The sequence below is a fragment of the Meles meles genome, chromosome 12 (assembly GCF_922984935.1).
Source record: "Meles meles chromosome 12, mMelMel3.1 paternal haplotype, whole genome shotgun sequence".
Lineage (NCBI taxonomy): Eukaryota > Metazoa > Chordata > Mammalia > Carnivora > Mustelidae > Meles > Meles meles.
The window spans coordinates 46,305,947-46,327,187 of NC_060077.1; the positions used below are offsets into that span (position 1 = coordinate 46,305,947).

General features: G+C 39.1%; 1 protein-coding gene across 1 annotated transcript in view; it reads left to right on the forward strand.

The window, feature by feature from the left end:
• The window catches only part of GREB1L (GREB1 like retinoic acid receptor coactivator), a 146,788-nt gene that overhangs the window by 59,162 nt on the left and 66,385 nt on the right, over positions 1 to 21,241 (forward strand). Inside the window, exons 8-15 of the mRNA XM_046025774.1 lie at positions 4,543 to 4,671; positions 7,861 to 7,977; positions 8,575 to 8,694; positions 9,758 to 9,895; positions 12,089 to 12,274; positions 16,526 to 16,852; positions 17,909 to 18,037; positions 18,596 to 18,730. Coding sequence (XP_045881730.1) covers positions 4,543 to 4,671; positions 7,861 to 7,977; positions 8,575 to 8,694; positions 9,758 to 9,895; positions 12,089 to 12,274; positions 16,526 to 16,852; positions 17,909 to 18,037; positions 18,596 to 18,730 — 1,281 coding nt within the window. The remainder of the gene's footprint in view (positions 1 to 4,542; positions 4,672 to 7,860; positions 7,978 to 8,574; positions 8,695 to 9,757; positions 9,896 to 12,088; positions 12,275 to 16,525; positions 16,853 to 17,908; positions 18,038 to 18,595; positions 18,731 to 21,241) is intronic.

Genomic DNA, 21,241 nt, shown 5'->3' on the forward strand with positions numbered 1-21,241 from the left:
AAAAGTTTGTCAATTTCATTACGCTACTCAAAGAGCAAACTTGGTTTTGTTGATTTTTGCGATAGTTTCTGTATTCCCTATTCATTCATTTCTGTTGTAGTCTTTATTACTTTTCATCTGCTTATTTTGGATTTAGTTTGCTCTTCTTTTTCTAGTTTTTTAAAGGTAGTGGCTAGTTATTTCTTTGAGATCTTTCTTTTGTTTTAATATAGGTACTTACAGCCATAAATTTCCCTCTGAACACTTCTTTACCAGTATCTCATAAGTTTCCATACATTGTGTTTTCATTTTCATTTACCTTAAAGTGGTATCTAATTTCCCTTGTGATTTCTTCTTTGACCTGTTGGTTATTTAAGAGTGTGTTGTTAATTTCCACATATTTGTGAGTTTTTCAGATTTCCTTCAGTTACTGATTGCTTATTTGAGGCCATTGAAGTCAGAGAATATAATTTGCAAGATTTCATTTCCTTTAATTTTATCGAGGCTCGTTTTAACATCTAACAGATTGTCTGTCCTACAGAGTGTTCCCTTGTGCACTTGAGAAGAATGTGTATTCTGCTTTTGTTGGGAGAATGTTTTATTGATATCAGTTAAGTCTAGTTGATTTATAATGTCTTAAGTCTTTTGTTTCCTTGTTAATAATCTCCCTAGTTTCTCGTTCATTATTGAAAGTGGAATATTACAGTCTCACCTATTACTATTGAGTTGCCTATTTCTCCCTTCAATTCATCAGTCTTTGCTTCATGAATTTGGGGCTGTATTGTTAGGTGCATATATACTTTTAATTGTTATGGGTTAATCCTTTTATCAATATAAAATACCCCTTCTTTTTCTCTAATAATAAATTTTGTCTTAAACCTTCTGTTTTCTGAGATGGCCACTCCAGTTCTCTTCTAGCTACTGCTTGCATGGTTAGAGTGTTTTATCATACAGATTTCTTAAATTTTAATGTAGCTGAATATATAAACCTTTTTCTAATGGCTTCCATGTTTTGAACAATAGTCTGGCCTTTTCCATTTTAAGGTGATAATCAACTTTTCTGTGTTGTTTCCTGTTATTTCTGTATCTTCAGCTCTCAAGTGTATATCTTTAGTCATTTGACTTTGGTGTTTAGTGTAAGATGTGGGTCAATCTTAATTTTTTTTTTACATATCAAATTGCCTCAATACACTTTATTGAATGGCTCATCTTCATTGCTGCTTTGAGCTGCTACCTTTACCTGATACTAAATTCTCTTGTGTATTTGCATCTATTTCTTACTATCTTTTTAAATCTATTATTCTGTTTGTCTGCTAATGGACCAAGACCACAGTATTTATTGACTAAGGTTTTATAGTAAGCCTTATTATGTCATCATAGTAGACTCATTTCTCCTATTTTTCAGAATGTTTTCCAGCTATCCTTGTGTATTTGTTTTTTATATCAATGTCACATCAATTTGCCTATTTTAAATATTCTAATGATTCTTATAGTAATTCTAATAATATCTATACCTTTTGGTATTTTTCTAGGATCACATTATATTTGTAAATTAACTTAGATTGATTTCATCTTTTTTTTTTTTTTATTTCATCTTTTTGACATCGAATGTTCCTTCTCAGAAACATGGTATGTCTTGACATTTGTTCAGGTCTATTTTCATGAACTTCAGAAGTGTTTTTTTAATTTTTAGAAATCTTTAATATGAAAAGTTAAAATACATATAAGACAGACTATCAATCAACAAAACTAAAAGGTAACTATGGAGTGGGGCAAGATATTTGCATGACATATCTGATAAAGGGTTAGTATCCAAAATACACAAAGAATTTATGAAACTCAACACTCAAAAGACAGATAATCCAATTAAAAAATGGGCAGAAGACACAAATAGACATTTTCCCAAAAAAGACGTACAGATGGCCAATAGACACATGAAAAGATGCTCAACATCACTGATCAGTGAAATGCAAATCAAAACTACAATGAGATATCAACCTCATACCTGTCAGAATGACTAAAACCAACAACATAAGAAACAACAGGTGTTGGCAAGGATGTGAAGAAAGGGAAATATTTGTGCACTGTTGGTGGGAATGCAAACCGGAGAAGCCACTGTGGAAAACAGTATGGAGGTTCTTCAAAAAGGTAAAAATTAAACTACCCTATGATCTAGCAATTGGACCACTAGGTATTTACCCGAAGAATACAAAAATACTAATACAAAGGATACATGCACCTCAGTGTTTATAGCGGCACTACCTACAATAGCTGAATTATGGCAACAGCCCAAAATCCATCAACTGATGAATGGATAAAGAAAATGTGGTATACACACACACACACACAACATATGCACACACACACACAATGGAATATTACTCAGCCATAACAAAGAATGAAATCTTGCCATTTGCAACAACATGGATGGAGCTAGAGTTATTATGTTAAACAAGTCAGAGAAAGACAAATGTCATATGATTTCATTCATGTGGACTTTAAGAAACAAAACAAGCAAAGGGAAAAAAAAGAGTGAGAGAAAGACAAACCAAGAAACAGACTCTTAACTATAGAAAACAAACTGATGTTTACCAGAAGGGAGGATGGGTTAAATAGGCGGTAGGGATTAATGAGTGCACATGTTGTGATGAGCACTGGATATTGTATGGAATTGTTGAATCACTATATTGTATACCTGAAACTGATACTACTGTATCAGTATCTGTACTGTACTGTATCTGTATATTAACTGGAATTTAAATAACTTTTAAAAATAGACTAATATAATGTACCAACACCATGGACCTATCACCCAGTTTCAAAATTATGAGCACATGGCCAATATTACTTAATCTTACTTTCTCTCTCCTTCTTTCCCTCAATATGTTGAAACAAATCCCAGATGTTATATTAAGAAGTACTGCAAAGTTTTCTGCATAGAGTTTTGTGTATTTCTATAGGCATTTTATCTATTGGTTATTGCTTATATATCTGAAGATTCAATCCTATACATTAACTTTGTTCTTTTTCATTATTTTAAAAATATTGGCCTCTGCTAATTTGAATTCAGTGACTTGGAAAAAAATAAGGTGAATCACTGCTCTTCATAATTTGTAAGCTACATTTTACCTATGTATTTTTGTTTACCTGGAGTATTAGAAATACACCAAAATTATATAAACTACTATAGTATATAAACTACTATAGTAAATTACTAGCTTTGTTCCAAACAATACAACTGTGACCTGAAACATAACGACCAAACTATTTAACAGCATAGCAAACTTACCTGGGATTCCTATCCTGTAAGTTTCTCTGTTAAGACATGAAACACTATCTTCCAGTTTCCTGCACGTTGTAATGTTGTCTGTGCAGTTTCTGGCTTCTGCTCTTCCTGTAGACTAAAAATCACTCCCTGGTGGTAAGCCCTGACCTCAGAGAGGCATGTTAACTCTACTGAGCCAGTAGGGAACCATTTCAATTTTTTGAGTTCCTATGAGGAGCACTCATTAGAGCATCAGGAATCATACTGTGATATGAATACTTTTTTTTTTAAGTTATATTTACTTACTTGAGAGAGCGGGAGTGAGCAAGAGAGAGCCATGAGTGGGGTTGGGGGGCCAGAGAGAGAGGGACGCAGGGCTCTGTCCCAGGACCCTGAGATCATGACCTGAGCCAAAGGCAGATGCTTAACTGACAGAGGTACCCAGGCTCTCCTGAATACCTTTTTTTTTTCCCCCTTTAAGATAATTCCTAACGTAGTACCATCAATATCCTGCTCTTTGGAGCACTTTTTCTTTTCAAACTCTCAGAGAGTTTTAATGGCCCCTTTTGACACTTGCTGGTATTAATGTTTAAGCTGTTCTGGCAGAGTAGAATCAGGGATTGGGGAGTCTATACTCATTTTGGAAAACTCTCGTTGGCTTCAGTGTTTATGGTCCCCATAGTCTGTCTCTGGCATGTGGTTTTTCTGGGCTGAATTATTTTCTGAATCTAAATAGGAACCTTCTTTTGGATGTACCTGGCATAGGTAAATTAATTCAAGTTTCCTCTGAAAATTAAAGAAAATTTCCTTCAGAGAAAAGCTCTTTCTCCTACCTTGCAATGACTTAGTTTGCAGTGCACCTTTCAAATGACAGTCATCTGAATATAGATAAATATATCTCATTAAAATACGACTTTAAGGGGAACTGTGGAGATAGTTCTAATATAGCACATAATGATATCCTTGATACCACATCATATGACTTTGATGGAGTTAAATGACAACTACTCCTTAAGGTGGTACTACCCACCTTTTTGAGTTTTTATAGGGATTAAGTGAATTAATCTATTTAAAGTGCTTAGGCTGGTACCCACCACATAGTATCTTCTAGTGGAATTTTTGTAAAATATATAAAAAGAAAGTAAAAGCCAAATACAGAGAAACTGACTTTCTTAAAATAGGTCAAGGATAAAACTGAAATTTTACAATCTGCTTTCTCTCACCTCATTCTTACTGAATTAACTTCCTTCCTGCATATAAAATAGTTTCTAATTTGAACAACCTCTTTCATTTTCAAGATTCGCCAATTCTCAGTCCAGCTAATTCTGCAATCAATTTAAGTGGAGCTCAGGACCTGACCTGGAATAAGAATGTTGTGAAGCCACTGGCTTTATCTTTGCAGGTTGTAGGGAAGACTTTTGCCGCAGGTGATGTTTTCCTCACTTATATTTCTTTGCTCAATACATAGTCTATAAAAGACTTGTGTGAAATCTCATTGACAATTTGGTAGAAGAAAACAGAAGCTCTTTTCCTGCCAGTTGAAGACAGAAGTGGGGCTGTCTATAATATTGTGTTATTATACAAAGCTTCGTATTGTCTGTGCTCCAACCAGAAGAGTCAAGGAATGACATTTGGCACATGGGGAAACAGAGCAGGTTGGTTCTGTTCAGCAAACATTTCTTGGATACCTGCTAGTTTGAGGAACCGAGGATACAAACATAAATAAGGGTCAATCCCTGACCTCTAATATACTTATAACCTAGTAGAGGAGACAGACCTGTAGGGAAATATTTTCAGTATAGTACAGTAAGTACACAATATGCTGGGGGATCACAAAGGAGGGGGAGAGTTTTAGTGCAACTTTTTAGAACGAGGTCTTGGAGGATCGTGCACTTAAGCTATGAGGAGATACTCACTGCACAGAGGAGTGAGGGAAAGCTACTTTAAATTCAGGGGAAATCCAGGACCAAAGTTGGAAAGGAAAGGAGAGAAGCTGCATCATGTGTACAGGAATGTCCCGGTGGTTTGGAATTGTTAGAACCATAAAATGTAAAACTCAGGGAGTGGTGGGAAGGAGCAAGTAGTGGGCAACAGAAGCATGAATTTTACTCTATAACTTATGGAACCAAGGAGTAACATGATCTGATTTGAACTTGAGCTAGATCACTTGGCAGCAAAAGAAAAAGGAAAGAGAGAGAGAGAGAGAAGTAGAAAACTAGTTGGGGGTCATTTCAATAGTTAGGGGGGAAATGATGAAGTCCTTGACTTGGGTAATAATAGGCTTGAGAGGAGGAAACAGATTGGAGAACAACTCAGGAAGTAAAATCAGCAGAATCTGAGTGATTAATGTAGGCATGAAGTGGAAGAAGAGGTCTTGGTCTGTACTCATCTGTCTGCTAATGGTGACACAGTTATGTAAGAGGAAATAAGAAGGAAGAGCAGGTTCTCCAGGAGGAGAATGTGAGTTCAACTGTGGACATGCTGAATTTGAGATACCCATGAAATGTCCAAGTGGATCGGCTCAACAGGCATCTAATTTATTGTACACGAGATTAAAATAATCAGAGTAAATAGGATTTGCTAAAGAGAAATGTGGGGTAAGGCAAGCTGTTAACTAAAGATAACATTTTAGAAAATTCCAGTGTCTAAGGAAAAGAAATGGTTTGAGAGGTTAGAGGAAGAATGAGAAGAAGGAGAACTTATCATTCTTGGAATCTTTATATCAGTTAGGCATCATCATTTATCCTGACCACATTTATTTGTATTCTGTTCCAACAGTTCTTACAGGATCCACCTTCTGGTTAGATTATAAATGTGTACAAATGGAATCCAAGTCTTTACAGTATTAAAAAAGTTAATAGAATGATGGATCCTAGCAGTAACCAGCATGGTTGCTAAAACCATCAGATGAAGGGCTGATGGACAATTTTTTTTTTTAAGATTTTGTTTACTTATTTTACAGAGAGAGAAAGAGAGAGAGCACAAGCAGGGGAAGCGGCAGAGGGAGAGCGAGAAGCAGACTCCCTGCTGAGCAGGGAGCCTGATGTGGGACTGGAGCCCACGCCCCTGGGATCATGACCTGAGCTGAAGTCAGACACTTAACCTAATGAGCCGCCCACATCCCCCAGTCATGGACACCGTTATAATTTGAGAATTAGGTTAACAACTCTTGAACCCACTGATCTATGTTAACATGACAAGAAGAGAGAAAGCCAGTTATTGCGTACCTGCTGATGGAAGAATATGACAGTATTTGTGAGATACTCTTGCCCAAAAACCAAAACCTAAATCTGAGCAAGCCTCTATATCTAACAATTAGTATGCAGGAAATAGAGGGGGTGTTAAATGATGTCATAGATAATCAGCAAAATTCAGAAAATGAAAAATTCTGCCAGATTTTCGGCAGATTAAATAGAAGAAAGAAAAATAAGAAGGGGAATCCTATAGATTAAAGGAGGTTCCAGGAGGGGAAAAAAGGGGATGTGACTGACACTATACCGACTGAGCCTGGAAAACTTCTCAGCAAAAATGACATTATCCTAAATCTCATTGCAGTATGACCTTATCCTGATTCAAACAAACTATTTTTAAAACTTGTGAGAGAGTCCGTGAAATGCAAACACTAACTGAATATTTTTTTAAAGATTTTTTAAAAGTTTATTTACTTGACAGAGAGAGAGAGAGCATAAGTAGGTAGAGTGGCAGGCAGAGGGAGAGGGAGAAGCAGGGTCCCCACCGAGCAGAGAGCCTGACACAGAGCTCCATCCCAGAACCCTCGGATCATGACCTGAGCCGAAGGCAGATGCTTAGCCAACTGAGCTACCTAGGCACCCTTAAATATTTTATTATATTATTTTATTAATTAATAAATGTGAGCTTTTAAAAAGGGGGCTTAAGGGAAATAAAAACTAAATACAATGTGTAGATCCTTTTTGAACCCCAGTTTGAGAAAGCCCACTGTAAAAAAAAACCATTTCTGAGATAACTGGGGGGAAATTTGAACACTAATGGGATATATGGCGTTAAGGACTTATTAATCACTGTCAATTTTAAGTAGAATAATGACATTACAGTTATGTTTTAGGAGCTCTTTTAGAAGCTCATACAGAAATATTTATGGATGAGAGAATATAAATAAGTTTTCTTCAAAATAATCTAGAGAAGTATGTAAGTATGTTGTGTGAGGAGGAAGAGAGAGGAAGTATTTTAATTTATATTTATCTAAAGCAAGATTGGCCGTGTGCTGATAAATGCTGAGGCTGGGTGGTAGATATGTAGTTTATTACATTATTCTACTTCTGTATACATTTGAAAATTTCCAAGATACAAAGTTAAAAAAAATTTTTTTTTCTCTTTTATCCACCCACCATCTCCAAAGACATCACTGGAAGTGATTCTAAAAGATCTCTTGGGATCCTAGAAAATTATTTTTAGGTGACATTTCATCTTAAAGAGGGTACTACTCTGGTGGTTGTAGTCGGTTCTACACCATGGGGCTGTCCTGTCAATGAGATGTCTTTGAATCCTGGAGTTGAGGTTTATGGTGTGGTTGCAAGGTCCCAGAATGCAGTGTGCTGCTCAGCCCCTGTTCTGAGCATTCCTCTTGTGTGCTACAGATGCTGCTAATGGAAACAGTAGCCATGGAGGGAAGAGCAGTGCAGCCAGCTCCACTCCAGCCCGCCCAGGGAGTTACTCTTTGTCACCAAGACCTAGCTATGCATCAGGAGACCAAGGTATGATACCCATCTTAGAGTTTTGACATAATGCACCTTAACTATGAAAGAAGTGCTATGGAGTTTGAAATGATGAATTATCTGACAGTGCACTCTGAGCTTGTCCTTACCTTCTCATCGAAGGTTTTGAAGCTTTATGATTGGTGTGAACAATGATGGTTAAAGATCTTGGTGATTGACAAGGATGAGCCTAGCTAGAAAATAATGTTGAAACAAATGTATAAGGAAGTGTCCTGAAAAACCATGAGCTTTGTTGACCAGAGTATAGAGATCAAGGTTCCTCTCTATTCCCTGACCCTGGGCAAATCTGAGCTTTCCTTTTGCCATCCACGAAACGGGTGTAACAATATACTTATCATACAACTTCAGAGTGTTGTTGATAGAATTAAATGAAATCATCTGGGTAAAACTGTATATGGTAAAACAACATCCAAATGTTAGGTGGTATTGTTAGGGTGATTTTTCTAATTTTATCTTTACCTCTAGAAGAGTGCTCAGACTTTCTGAGTATAATCAAATTAAAAGCTCTATGTTACGTTAAATTCTCTCCTTTCTTCCATTGCTAAGGACAAGGCTCATCTTTCTTTTTGCCCTCAGCTACCATGTTCATTTCTGGGCCACCAAAGAAACGACACCGGGGATGGTATCCTGGGTCACCTGTCCCACAACCTGGTTTAGTTGTACCTGTTCCTACAGTTCGCCCTCTTTCAAGAACTGGTAAGATTTCAACAGAAGATGGGTTTTCAGTTTTTTTGAATTAGCAAAATTATCTTCTACTCCTGTTCTTTCCTTGAACCTTTGAAGATAAATTTCCTTAACCAACCATTGTCCCCAGTATTATGTAAGGAAATTAATAGTAGCTGATATTTTGTGCCCATTGCATCTGCCTTCCCTGCAAGTACATGGGCCAACACAACAGATCTTAATTCACCCTCTGGCTTTGTTTGGACCCACAGTATCAATAAACCATTCTTGACATAGGGATGATGCTACTAACCCAGCATCATAGGGCACAAATGGGTTTGCTTTGCCATTTGTGGTGTTAGACGTGTTCTCCTGTTATCTGGCTCCTTTATGTGACATGCACGTCTTCTTTCTGGCCTGGACAACTTAGTCTGTGGTTAAAACCTGAAAAACCAACTGGTTCTCCTTTATAATAACCAAGTCATGGCCATTGGGAACCTACTTGTAAATGTTTAAACACTGGTCTACCTTGTACTAAGCACAAATTTAAATATACCAATTCTAAGACATAAATGGGATTCTTTAAAAACGTAAAGACTCTAAGTTTTATAGTAGTCTATGTAGTCTTTAAAGTTTTAAAGCATCTACATAGAGATGCTGTATAAACAAAGAATTATGTTACTGTTCTTGCCTCTAGATAATACTGATTAATGATGAGTTTATTCTTCTTCACTCTTTTCTGTATTTTTCAAATTTTCTATAATGAGTAAATAAGGCATGGATAATTGGGATGAGGATGGAGGGAATTAAATACAAAACAGAATCCAAAAGATTGCATGTGGAAAAACAACTAGAAGAAAATACTATGAAAATGCTAACCAGTAGTTATCTCCTGATGACGTGATTATGATTGGGGATTTTTCCTTCTGTTTTTCTCTTCTAATTTTATATAGTAAACATGAATTGCTCTAATTTTAAAAAATGAACCTTTAAACTTCTAAAACTTCTCTATTAAAAGTATTAAGGCTATGTTGATTTCAATGGTATTTCATTTAGCTTTCATGTCTAATCCTTCGTCAAACAACTTTCTTTCCAGAGTCCCTTTTATCTGCTCCAGTTCCACAGACCCCATTAACTGGAATTTTACAACCTCGACCCATTCCTGCAGGGGAAACTGTAATTGTTCCTGAAAACCTGCTGAGTAACTCAGGAGTTAGACCAGTAATTCTGATAGGTAAGGGAAAGGCATTCCACGTTGCCTGTGTCTGCTGGGATCTGGGTCTGTTTCTCCATTTCAGTGTTTGTGTAATTATCCATATGTTCATGCGTGTATGCATTCATCCTTATATTGATTCTTTCAGCTTTTATCAGTCAGCTTACTCATGCTGTTAAACATTATGTAACTAGAAATTGGGAATAAGAGAAAGTCTTTTTGTCCACAGGGAGCACTGTTTTGTGGGGAGTCTGTCATGTAAACAATATTGTGAAACTTGAGCTAGTAGAGGTTTGCAACCAAGAACTCAAAGGAGAGAGAGCTTAGCTCTGCCTGGAGGGATTCTGAGAGGACTTGTCAGAGGTGACGTTTCAGCTGAGTCCTGAAGGGAAAAGGACGTTCCAGTCAAACCACAGAGAAAAGAAACAAGCTGAACCAGCTAACAGGCCCCCTTTGGGAAAACCAAAAGGTCCCAGAGTTGCATGGGGAAACGTCTGTGAACCACTTATCTTTACAGAGTCTGAGTCCTTCCAAAATGTCTATAAGTGGAGGTGTAGAAATTTAGAGGCCCCTGGAATTCAGGACTAACTTAATGCTTTTCAGATCCCCATCAAGAATTACTTCATCCTGTGCTGTGAAGTGTGTAAACCTGGCGATTCACAGACCTGTACCCCTGGGGATAAAAATACATTATATGTTTATTTAAAAAATAAATAAATGGGGGCGCCTGGGTGGCTCAGTGTGTTAAAGCCTCTGCCTTCAGCTCAGGTCATGATCCCAGGATCCTGGGATCGAGTCCCGCTTCGGGCTCTCTGCTCAGCAGGGAGCCTGCTCCCACCTCTCTCTCTGCCTGCCTCTCTGCCTACTTGTGATCTCTGTCTGTCAAATAAATAAATAAAACAAAAAAATAAATAAATAAATAAGAAAAAAAAAAGAATTACCTCATCCTGGGACTATCCTAGGTCAGAAGGTGACTTCCTGCTTTACCTTTGGGACTAAATAGATGGAGTGTTTAGCCTCCCTGCATCTTTAGGGTATGTCTATATGCGGTGTTATCTGCTTCTTTTGGTTGACTTGAGCCTACCGACATAGATGGTTTTGCTTCAAGCCCTGTCCTTTATCAGGCTGTCCTACCCACCGCTCCTGGGCCTATAGGAGAATCTCAGTTGCTTAAATTCCATGTTGTCAAAACGTCTTTATTAAATATTTGAGTGGTGTGCATACTGGAGCTAAGCCTTGGGAAGATACGTAGGACATGGGGAACCTTTGCTGTCTGCCTTTTAGAAAGTCTCACAGAGAGACAACCCCTGTTTTTACCACACCACCAGAACAGGGTATATTTTCAACACATTTTTGTCCTATCTACTTCTAAGATAATTTGAGGCTATTTACTGACATTTGAGAACATAAAAATAACTAAGATAACACAAAGGGTAGGAACCTGCATGTACCTGTGACTAGGAGAATATTGCTGGTCATCACTGAGTTCATTAGCTTTTTAAAATGTTTAAGAAAACCTCAGGAAAGAAATTATGTTATTGTGGTTTGTTTTCTGGCTTCTTATGTGGAAAGAAACTTGATCAAGAATGTGGCTCAGTTGGTTAAGCAGCTGCCTTCGGCTCCGGTCATGATCCCGGCATCCTGGGATGGAGTCCCACATCGGGCTCCTTGCTCCGCGGGGAGCCTGCTTCTCCCTCTGCCACTCTGTCTGCCTGTGCGCGCTTGCTCTCTCTCTCTGACAAATAAATAAATAAAATATTTTTAAAAAAAAAATTAACATGTCCCTTCTGTGAGAAACAGAGATGATACCATCTGAGTCTTTCACTTCTTGTTCATCTGATTTAATGTAAGAATAGAATTCGGAAGCATCTGAGGGAATTCCCTAGAATTCTCATACCAGAGGGCAGGAAACTTTGTTATACATCTTTGATCCTAGTTGGGCACATGTGCCTGGTTGGACTTTAAAAAGAAATATTAGGGGCACCTGGGTGGCTCAGTTGGTTGGGCAACTGCCTTCGGCTTGGTTCATGATCCTGGGGTCCTTGGATCGAGTCCCAGTCAGGCTCCCAGCTCCATGGGGAGTCTGCTTCTCCCTCTGACCTCCCCTCTCATGCTCTCTCACTCTGTCTCTCTCTCAAATAAATAAAATAAAATTTAAAAATAAATAAATAAAAAGAAATGTTGAACTTTATTGACCTACCTCTCTTGGGGCAGGCTATGGCACTTTACCCTATTTCTATGGAAATGTTGGTGACATTGTTGTGAGTCCTCTGCTGGTGAATTGCTACAAGATTTCACAGTTGGAAAACAAAGATTTGGAACACTTAGGGTTGACTGGCAGCCAACTCCTGAGCGTCGAAAACATGATTCTTCTGACGATACAGTATCTTGTACGGCTAGGTAAGCGATTTGCAATAATTATTTGGTGGTGATAATTCTTATTCTTTTTTGCATCATGCTTTTTTCCTTTCTTTCCCCACTTTCTCACATTCATCCACTTGTCCAGTTTTTAGTTTCCCCTTTTCATTTCTAATATTTCTTTCCTTCAACCCTACTCTCTATGACTGTTCCCTTTCCTTTCCCATTTCTTTCCTACTCCTTTCTGCCACTTGCCTTCCCTCCACCCCATTTCTCTCCTTGCCCCCCTCCTAGCTTCTCGAGTGCCTCTTTGGGTCCTAGAAGAGATAAATTGCGCCACCTAGTGTCCAGTATCATGATGGCTCTAAGGTTGGCAGTTCATACAGGCAGAAGGGCTGTGCCATGGGCACTCTCCTCCCTTGAGGAGTCTAGCCAACCATCTTCCGAAAGTGCAGCTGTCATCTGGGATACAAACGAAGCCACTGCCTTAGACAATTATTTTACATTTTCTACTTAGCCTTTCTATCTTGTTCAGCCACTGTCCCTACATCCATTTTTTTTTCTTCTCCAGCAACATCCCTTTGATGCAGTCCCATCATGTTTTCCTTCATTAAGGCAGTATCTGTGGACCTCCCTGCAAGGTTCTTTAGGCTACAGGGTAAGGGAGATACATAGGTCATGAACCTTTCTCTTCCTCTATTTGATACGTCCTCCTAAGCTCCACAGTGGGTGTGTGCAGGTGCCCTGACAATGCTGTCAGGGGCTCAGCAACATTTACATTGCAATGTCCTTTATTTTGCAAACTGCAGCAGGTCATCTAATATGCAACCTAATTATACACTCACTCTAAGCCTTCAAGCCACTGATTTACTTTGGAAAAGGCTCAAGATGTAAAATTACACATAAGAAATTTTATCTGCCCTCTTGTGAATTATCTTAATGTTTGGAGATACCGAAGTATTAAACAATGAAAATACTGGGCTAAACAATGTTAAAAACGAAAAAGAAGCTTCAGCCAGCCAGATTCAGTCTTTGGGCCCTCAGCTAGCAACTGCAGCTGTAAGGCTTGGTGCCCTGAGAGTCTGAAAGGCCTGCTATGACATGGGCTTTTGAAACTTGCAAGACTTCGGATAGCTTACGAGTCACTTTGATGATAAACCTAAGACTTGCTAATCATGCTGACGAATGGCTAATAAAATTATAAAAACCACCTGTGCCTGCAGCTCACTTGATGTCATAATTTTAATTGCTGCATGCACTGACTTTCGACTGTGTTCCAAGATCTAAAACCAGCTTCTTGATGCACCCAGAATTAGTAAAACAACCCCCCATAGAGTAATGCTATTGGCAAACCAAGCCATTCGGTATAGTATTTTTTTCAACCTTACTCACAATTTTAAATATCAAAGTCCAAGTTAATTAAAACTAAATGGTCAAAACAAAATGTCTCTCCTCAAATAACTAAAAGCTCTTATCTTAAAAAAAGAAAAATCTCCATTCAATTAAACCTGTCTTCTCTGCCCTGTGGGATCAGTTAGTTCTTTCTAGAGTTTCACTGGCAACTAATTAATATATCTCTTAGTGTGCAACCCAAATGGCTATTTTTTTTTAATCTAAATTTTGTACGTTAGGACACATCTTCTCAGCAACCTTCTTCTGGAGTCTCTGAGTTTTTGCTTGTTTGTAGTTTGTTTGTTTGTTTCGCCTCTGATGGTTTTGAAGAAGGCAGCAAGAACATTTTTCACATATGCTTCATAGATAGATTTTTTTTTAAAAATCTAAGCTTTTAAAAGAACAGGTCTAATACTTTGATGCCTCAGTTACCTGGACATAATAGAGAAAAAGAAAAGTAAGATTCTTCAGAAGGAAGAGTCCTTTAACTACAATCAGTTTTTTTTTTCTTTTATATCAATGTATTATTATACAGCCTGAAAATCTTTTGAAATAGGAAGTAAAATCAGCAAATCCAGTGATTATTGGAGGGCTCTGAGTCTGGTGGAACCTTGTGTCTTCTTATGAAGGTAGCCCTATCTGAAAAGCCATCAGAGCTGATGCCTAGGCTAACCTGAGTTACTGGAACAGTTAATGGGGGAAAAAATTACTATTATCAAGCTTGTGGGAAGTGGAGGAAAAGCTCCTGCAATTTAACTATAAAAGCTAAAGATGAAGAAATGATGGGAGGCGATTGGAAGCAAGACATTTTGCTCTCTTGCCTCATTTAAACTTTGGTCCATTTTCCTCTATTTCTCAATTCCTAGCAGGAATTCAGTCAAAATTCTGCAAAAGTTAGTTTTAAGGCAATGGAAAGTGCTATGAACATGTTTCATAATTTTATATTCCCAGAATGCCTTTACATTTGAAGCTGATTACACTGAGAACATGTTACTCAATCATGGTTTGGAGCCGAACTTATGGACACACCTAATCAGCCGGCCTCTGAGCCTCCAGGAGGTCTATGAGAGGCTGTGGGGAATGGCAGCAAAGCCACTTGCTTTTGGATATCATTTGTTCTGATGGAAGAAAGCTTTAAATAGACAGCCACCTTCCCTTCATCTCATTTGTACTGTGCATTTGTACAGTCAGTGCAAATCTGTATACTTTAAGCTCACTACCTAGTATGTAACTAGTGACCACTAACCATGGTGCTAATTGGATAAAGCAGAATGAAGACAGAAGCTTTAGTGGCTCCCAGGTGATAAGAAGGCATCCCTCTCCCTCTAGCAAGTGACTGGGGAGGACATACGAAATATTAACACAATGTAAACATTGCATGGTTCTTGCTCGCTTTCCATGGACAGCAGAAAAAACTCTGAGAGGCTTCAGTCTCCCTCCCTCTAGCATCTAACCAATCATGGAAAAACATATTTTCTCCAATTTAAATTATTTTTACAATATGTAATATTTTATTTATTTGCCCATAGCCTGAAAATACGACTAAACTTTCATTTTCTTACTTTCCTAGAGAATATGGGTGAGGGCCTGGAAGGCCATTTAAATCCCTTTTAAGGAAGGAAAGATTTCTGGTTCATTCAAGATACCTTCTCATACAGAAGTCCAGTCCCTTAAACCTGTGTTCTTTCACAAGGGGATTTTTAGCCTTGGGTTGTGAAGTTATTGCTTGATCTCAGGTCACAGACACTGAGGAGTCTGTATCTGTCTAGCAGAGCTTAACTTTCGAATCTCAGGTCTGCACAGCAGAAGGGATGACTGAAGAGAGGGAGTGACCATAGCCGCACTGGTTTCAATTGAAACTAAATGTCAGAGTTTATTTGAGTCACTTGGGTGCCAAACATTGACTTGCTTGTATTGTCCTAAAGACTGGTTGAGTTTCTAAAGAGAATCAGAGAAACAAAATCTCCCTAATACCAGGGGCTGTAAGTCACCCATATAAATTTAGCTGTAACCGCCACAAGAGGAGGGGACCAAATGCCGTCCTTAACAACCCAGAATGCTAGGGAGTAGCTAGATGACAGTTACATTCTTTATCGAGGGAACATGTGAGGCTGCCTAAATAAAAATCAGAAGTGAAAAATAGTTGAACTTTATTATGGACAGTATTCCTAAAATTAGGTACAGAAGCAATACATTAAGACGTTTTTCAAAGTAGCTATAAATAAAATGAGAAACAAGTGAAACCTAAAATTGGTTATATGCCGATAGGTTAGCTTCTTCTTTCCTGAGTCATTAATCGTGTCGGTAACAAGTTTAACAGGTCAACAAATATACCACCTTCAGTGACCACCCCTAAAGGCATACAGTTGGATTGATACTGACTCAGAGCACATCCTCTTTTAAAAATATCAAGATTAGGGGCGCCTGGGTGGCTCAGTGTGTTAAAGCCTCTGCCTTCAGCTCAGGTCATGATCTCAGGGTCCTGGGATCGAGCCCCGCATCGGGCTCTCTGCTCAGCAGGAAGGCTGCTCCTCCTCTCTCTCTGCCTTCCTCTCTGTCTACTTCTGATCTGTCTCTGTCAAATAAATAAATAAAATCTTTAAAAAAAAAATCAAAAAAAAAATAAAAAATAAAAAATAAAAAAAATAAAAAAAAATCAAGATTAGCATACAGGAGAACAGAAGCCCACATTTGTGTTTAATATTGACACAGAAAGAAGGTAATTTCATGGTGGAAAATGGTGAGCAGGGCCTCTATGCTTGTGGCCACAACAGGAAAGAGCTCTTTTGCCTGTAGAATACAGTGGACTTAGAAGGACTACACACTAATGTACGTGTGTTTTTCTCTCTTTTCTGGCTGTGATGTGTTTTAAATTCTAGCTGTAAATTCTCTTCAATTTAGGTCCTGATCAGATACCTCTCAGAGAAGAATTTGAGCAAATCATGCTGAAGGCTATGCAGGAATTTACTCTGAGAGAGAGAGCCCTGCAGCTGGGTGCTCAGTGTACCCCTGTGTCTCCAGGACAACTCCCCTGGCTTGCGAGACTAATCGCCAGCGTATCTCAAGACTTGGTTCATGTGATTGTGACCCAAAACTCTTTGGCGGAGGGCATTTCAGAGACACTGAGGACTCTCAGTGAAATGAGACACTATCAAAGACTACCAGATTATGTGGTGGCGATTTGTGCCTCAAAAATCAGAGGAAACGAATTTTGCGTGGTAGTGTTAGGTGAGTAATGTTTGGGGTTTTTTTTTTTAATCCGTTCATTCAATTACCTCTCCATTTGAAAACTATTTATTGGGTGTTTCAAGCATCTGTGTAATTAATCTCTAGTTAATTGCTCCCATTTGAGTTCTTCCTCCTAATTTTAACTTTGGTTTTTCTCCTCATGTCAGATTTGTGTGGCCCTTAGTTTGGCTGGTGTCCTTGTCAGCTGGTTGTGGGAGCATTACTTCAAAGCATGTCCTAGTAACAGATACCCTTGTCTCACATAACTTCTGTCCTTAAAAGGTTCTGGAAATGTTACCACTCTAGCATGTGATAAAGCCATTGCCACAGGTGGCCTAAGCCAGTGAATCAAGCTTGCCAAGAAATTTAGCTCACGTATTCACCTCGTCACTGAAGAGGCTACTTAATGTGGTAACATTGAGTCTATAAAGAAAAGGTTCAGAAAGTTGGAGCATTACAAAATGTGTTTTTGTTTCTTGTGCTGATTTTCTATGAGGTACCATGATGAGTAGCCAGCCATCTGGACTAAATTCACTTTTTTCCTCTCTAGTGCAGATTCTCACCTGTTCCTACCGAAGAAACCTCCTCACTTGGGCAAAACCTGACTGCCCATCTCTCTATGACATAGATCTTTTTCAGAAATCTTCATCAGAAAGTACAATACATTAATTTTTTAAATTTTCATTTATAAAAATAACTAAACACCGCAAGTTTATAATTTTAAGATGTATTCATAATAACCACGCAAACACAATTTTAAAGGTCTTTTACATTCCTCCCTAGTCTTTACACACATGTACAGTACGTCTTCACAGTTACAAACATAAGGTTTATCATTTTTGCCCTTAATCATCTAATATTTTATTATAAATAACTTCTTTTTAAAATAGTCATTTTAAGTGCTGTGTAACTGCTGATCTTTTGATGTGTCATAATTTCCTTAACCAAGTCCTTAAAGTTACATGCGTTAATTGTTTTCCATTTTTGCTGTTATAAATCATGTTGCAGTGAATACTTATTCACTGGAGCATCACCTCCTCTCTCTCTCTCCTGCAGGTCAGCATCAGTCCAGAGCTCTGGCAGAGAGCATGCTCACCACAAGTGAGTTTTTGAAAGAAATTAGTTATGAGCTCATCACAGGAAAGGTCAGTTTCCTGGCATCACATTTCAAAACCACATCATTAGGTGAGTGGTTTGTAGGATTCTGCAACACTGCCAGCCTCTAGCTGTGTGATTGTCTGAATTTGAATCTTAGCCTATCAAGGAGATGAGTGTGGAGCTTAAACTTGCCTGCTGACCTTCCCTCATTTGGAAGGTTTGTCCTCAGTATTTTGTTACTGACCCAGCAAGGGGTCAAGAGGAAGGCACACGGGGCACTATGATGGGGGGTCCTCAGCTTAGCCACAACTTAGTGGCGTGACCTGGGGAGAGATTCTGCCTCCTCGGATCTCAGCTTTTCAATGTGTCCAGTGGAGATAGAATGATCCCGTCCTGCCTGCTTTGAGTACGATGGAGGTCAAGAGAGAGACACCATGTGAAAGTGTGTAAGTCACAAGCACAATACAAGCAAGGGTCACTCTGGCTTTAGATACTGCGGCAGACTTGACCAAGTGCGCTGTCAGCCAGGAAAAGTGGGCTGACTGACAAAGGTTGATGAGAACCCAGCTGAAGTGCCCAGTTTGGAGACTGATACCAGTGTATCTTTCCTTGCAATCTTCTTATCTCTGCTTTATTATGTAATAGGCGACGACCTGGACAAGCTGCTAGACAAAATGCAACAGAGAAGAGGAGAGAGTGTGGTGACCCCTTTCAATGGAGATCTTAACGAGTGTGTGTCAGCTCAGGAGGCTGCCGCTATGATCCCCACGCAAAACCTGGGTAACGTCACCTCAGACCAAAAGGAGGAAATAGAAGCTAAGTCTTTCTGAGGGTTTTGAGGTCTTGTGTTAGAGTCACAGAGTATGACAGGTTTTTCCTCATTATCCACATGATAAATATGGTAAAAATGCCTTATGATGGGGCCTGGATCCAATACTTTATTCTTAGTAGATGTCTCCTAGAATTAAAATCAAAGTTAAAGACTGGGGCGCCTGGGTGGCTCAGTGGGTTAAGCCTCTGCCTTCGGCTCAGGTCATGATCTCAGGGTCCTGGGATCGAGTCCCGCATTGGGCTCTCTGCTCAGCATGGAGCCTGCTTCCCTCTCTCTCTCTCTGCCTGCCTCTCTGTCTACTTGTGATCTCTCTCTCTGTCAAATAAATGAATAAAAAATTAAAAAAATCTTTAAAAAAAATTCCATTCTAAAATCAAAGTTAAAGACTAAATTTATTATAAGCAGATTCCCTCTCTCTCTTGTTTTTCCCTCGAAATTTCTGTCATCCTTGGTATGCTTTCCTTAGCTCCTCCAGCTATGCCCCAAAGAGCTATTGGTGCTCTCCGAGGGCTACAAGGAACTGCTTGTAAGAATGTAGAATGCAGGGCGCCTGGGTGGCTCAGTGGATTAAGCCGCTGCCTTCAGCTCAGGTCATGATCTCAGGGTCCTGGGATCAATCCCCGCATCGGGCTCTCTGCTCTGCAGGGAGCCTGCTTCCTCCTCTCTCTCTGCCTGCTTGTGATCTCTGTCTGTCAAATAAAGAAATAAAATCTTAAAAAAAAAAAAAAAAAAGAATGTAGAATGCAGTCTGTGCAGGGCCTGGCTCAGCACACCCTTCATTGACTCTCTGACATGTAAAACACACATCATCTCAGGGATAGCAAGGCATCCCTGGCAGATAGCACAGCAATACCAACACAGCCTCTCCCCGACAAGCTTCCAGGGTACAAAAAGGGGTAGTGAGATGTGCACCTGGATGACTCAGTCAGTTAAGCATCCACCTCTTGATTTCGGCTCAGGTCATGATCTCAGGGTCCTGAGCTCGTGCCCTACAGAAGGCTCCTGATCAGAAAGGAGTCTGCTTGAGATTTTCTCTCTCTCCCTCTGCTTCTGCCCTCCCTGCACCTCCCCCCATACACTCTCACCAAAATAAATAAATATTTTTTAAAGGGGGAGGATGGGGCACCTGGGAGGTTCAGTCATTTAATCTTCTGCTCTCATCTCATTCAGGTCATGATCCCATGGTCCTGGGATCGAGCACCATGTCAGTCTCCCCACTCAGCAGACAGCCTGCTTCTTCTTCTCCCTCTGCCTCTCTCTAAAATAAATAAATAAAAATCTAGAAATAAAAATAAAAAGGGGGGATGGTAGGAGCAGGACTGAGGAGTTCCATCATTAGATTGGGTTCCTTTATTTTCAGACTTCCTCCCAATCCCCCCACATGATAAGGACAACATAGGAGAGGACCAAAAAAAAAAAAAAAAAAAAAAAAAAAAAGAATAGGACAAAGGTAGACATGAAACAGATCCATGAATCTGCTGTGACAGCCTTCTGGCCTTCCCTTAATAGGAATGTGTCATTTATATATTAAGATTGCCTAAGCAATAGAAATAGCATGGCTTGGGTGCCTGGGTGGCTCGGTGGGTTAAGCCGCTGCCTTCGGCTCAGGTCATGATCTCAGGGTCCTGGGATCGAGTCCCGCATCGGGCTCTCTGCTCAGCAGAGAGCCTGCTTCCCTCTCTCTATCTTTGCCTGCCTCTCTATCTACTTGTGATCTCTCTCTGTCAAATAAATAGATAAATAAAATCTTAAAAAAAAAAAAGTAGCATGGCTTGGCATTAGCTCAGTATCAGTCATAAAAACAAATTCAAATGCATGCAGTATTTTTTTTTTTTAAGTAGACTCAATGCCTAGTGTGGCACCCAGCACTGGGCTAGAACTCACCACCCTGAGTTCAAGACCTAAGCTGAGATCAAGAGTCACACACTTAACCGACTAAGCCACCCAGGCGCACCCCCACAATAACATTTTTTTACTTCCACTTTATTTGATGATAAAGTAGTCACCTGGATAATCTAAAATATGTTCGTATTATGTTTGAATTATTGATAAAGTTAGAATTTTAAATTCTCAGAGTACTTACAGATTTCCACATTCATATCCTTGATTCCCTGTTTAAGAAGCATTGCTTAAAGATATGTTAATGGTTCCTTGAAGTTCAAAATTTGCTACATTAAATTCTCCAAAGATGAGCTATCATCTTGGTTAGTCCCCACCTATCTAACCTATGATGTGGAAGAAATAATAGCCCATCAAAAGACAGATTTATTTTCATTGGTAATCTTTGTGGGTCAAAAACCATTCTGCTACTAAAACTTGCAGCTTTGGTCTTTTCTAGTGGGTTCTCATAGCCACCTGTATAAATCTCTACTAACTGTTAGGGTTCCCTGTGGCTAGGGTACTCTGACCACTGTCTTTACCTTGGCCACATTGCAATTTGATTTGATTTGATTTTTTTA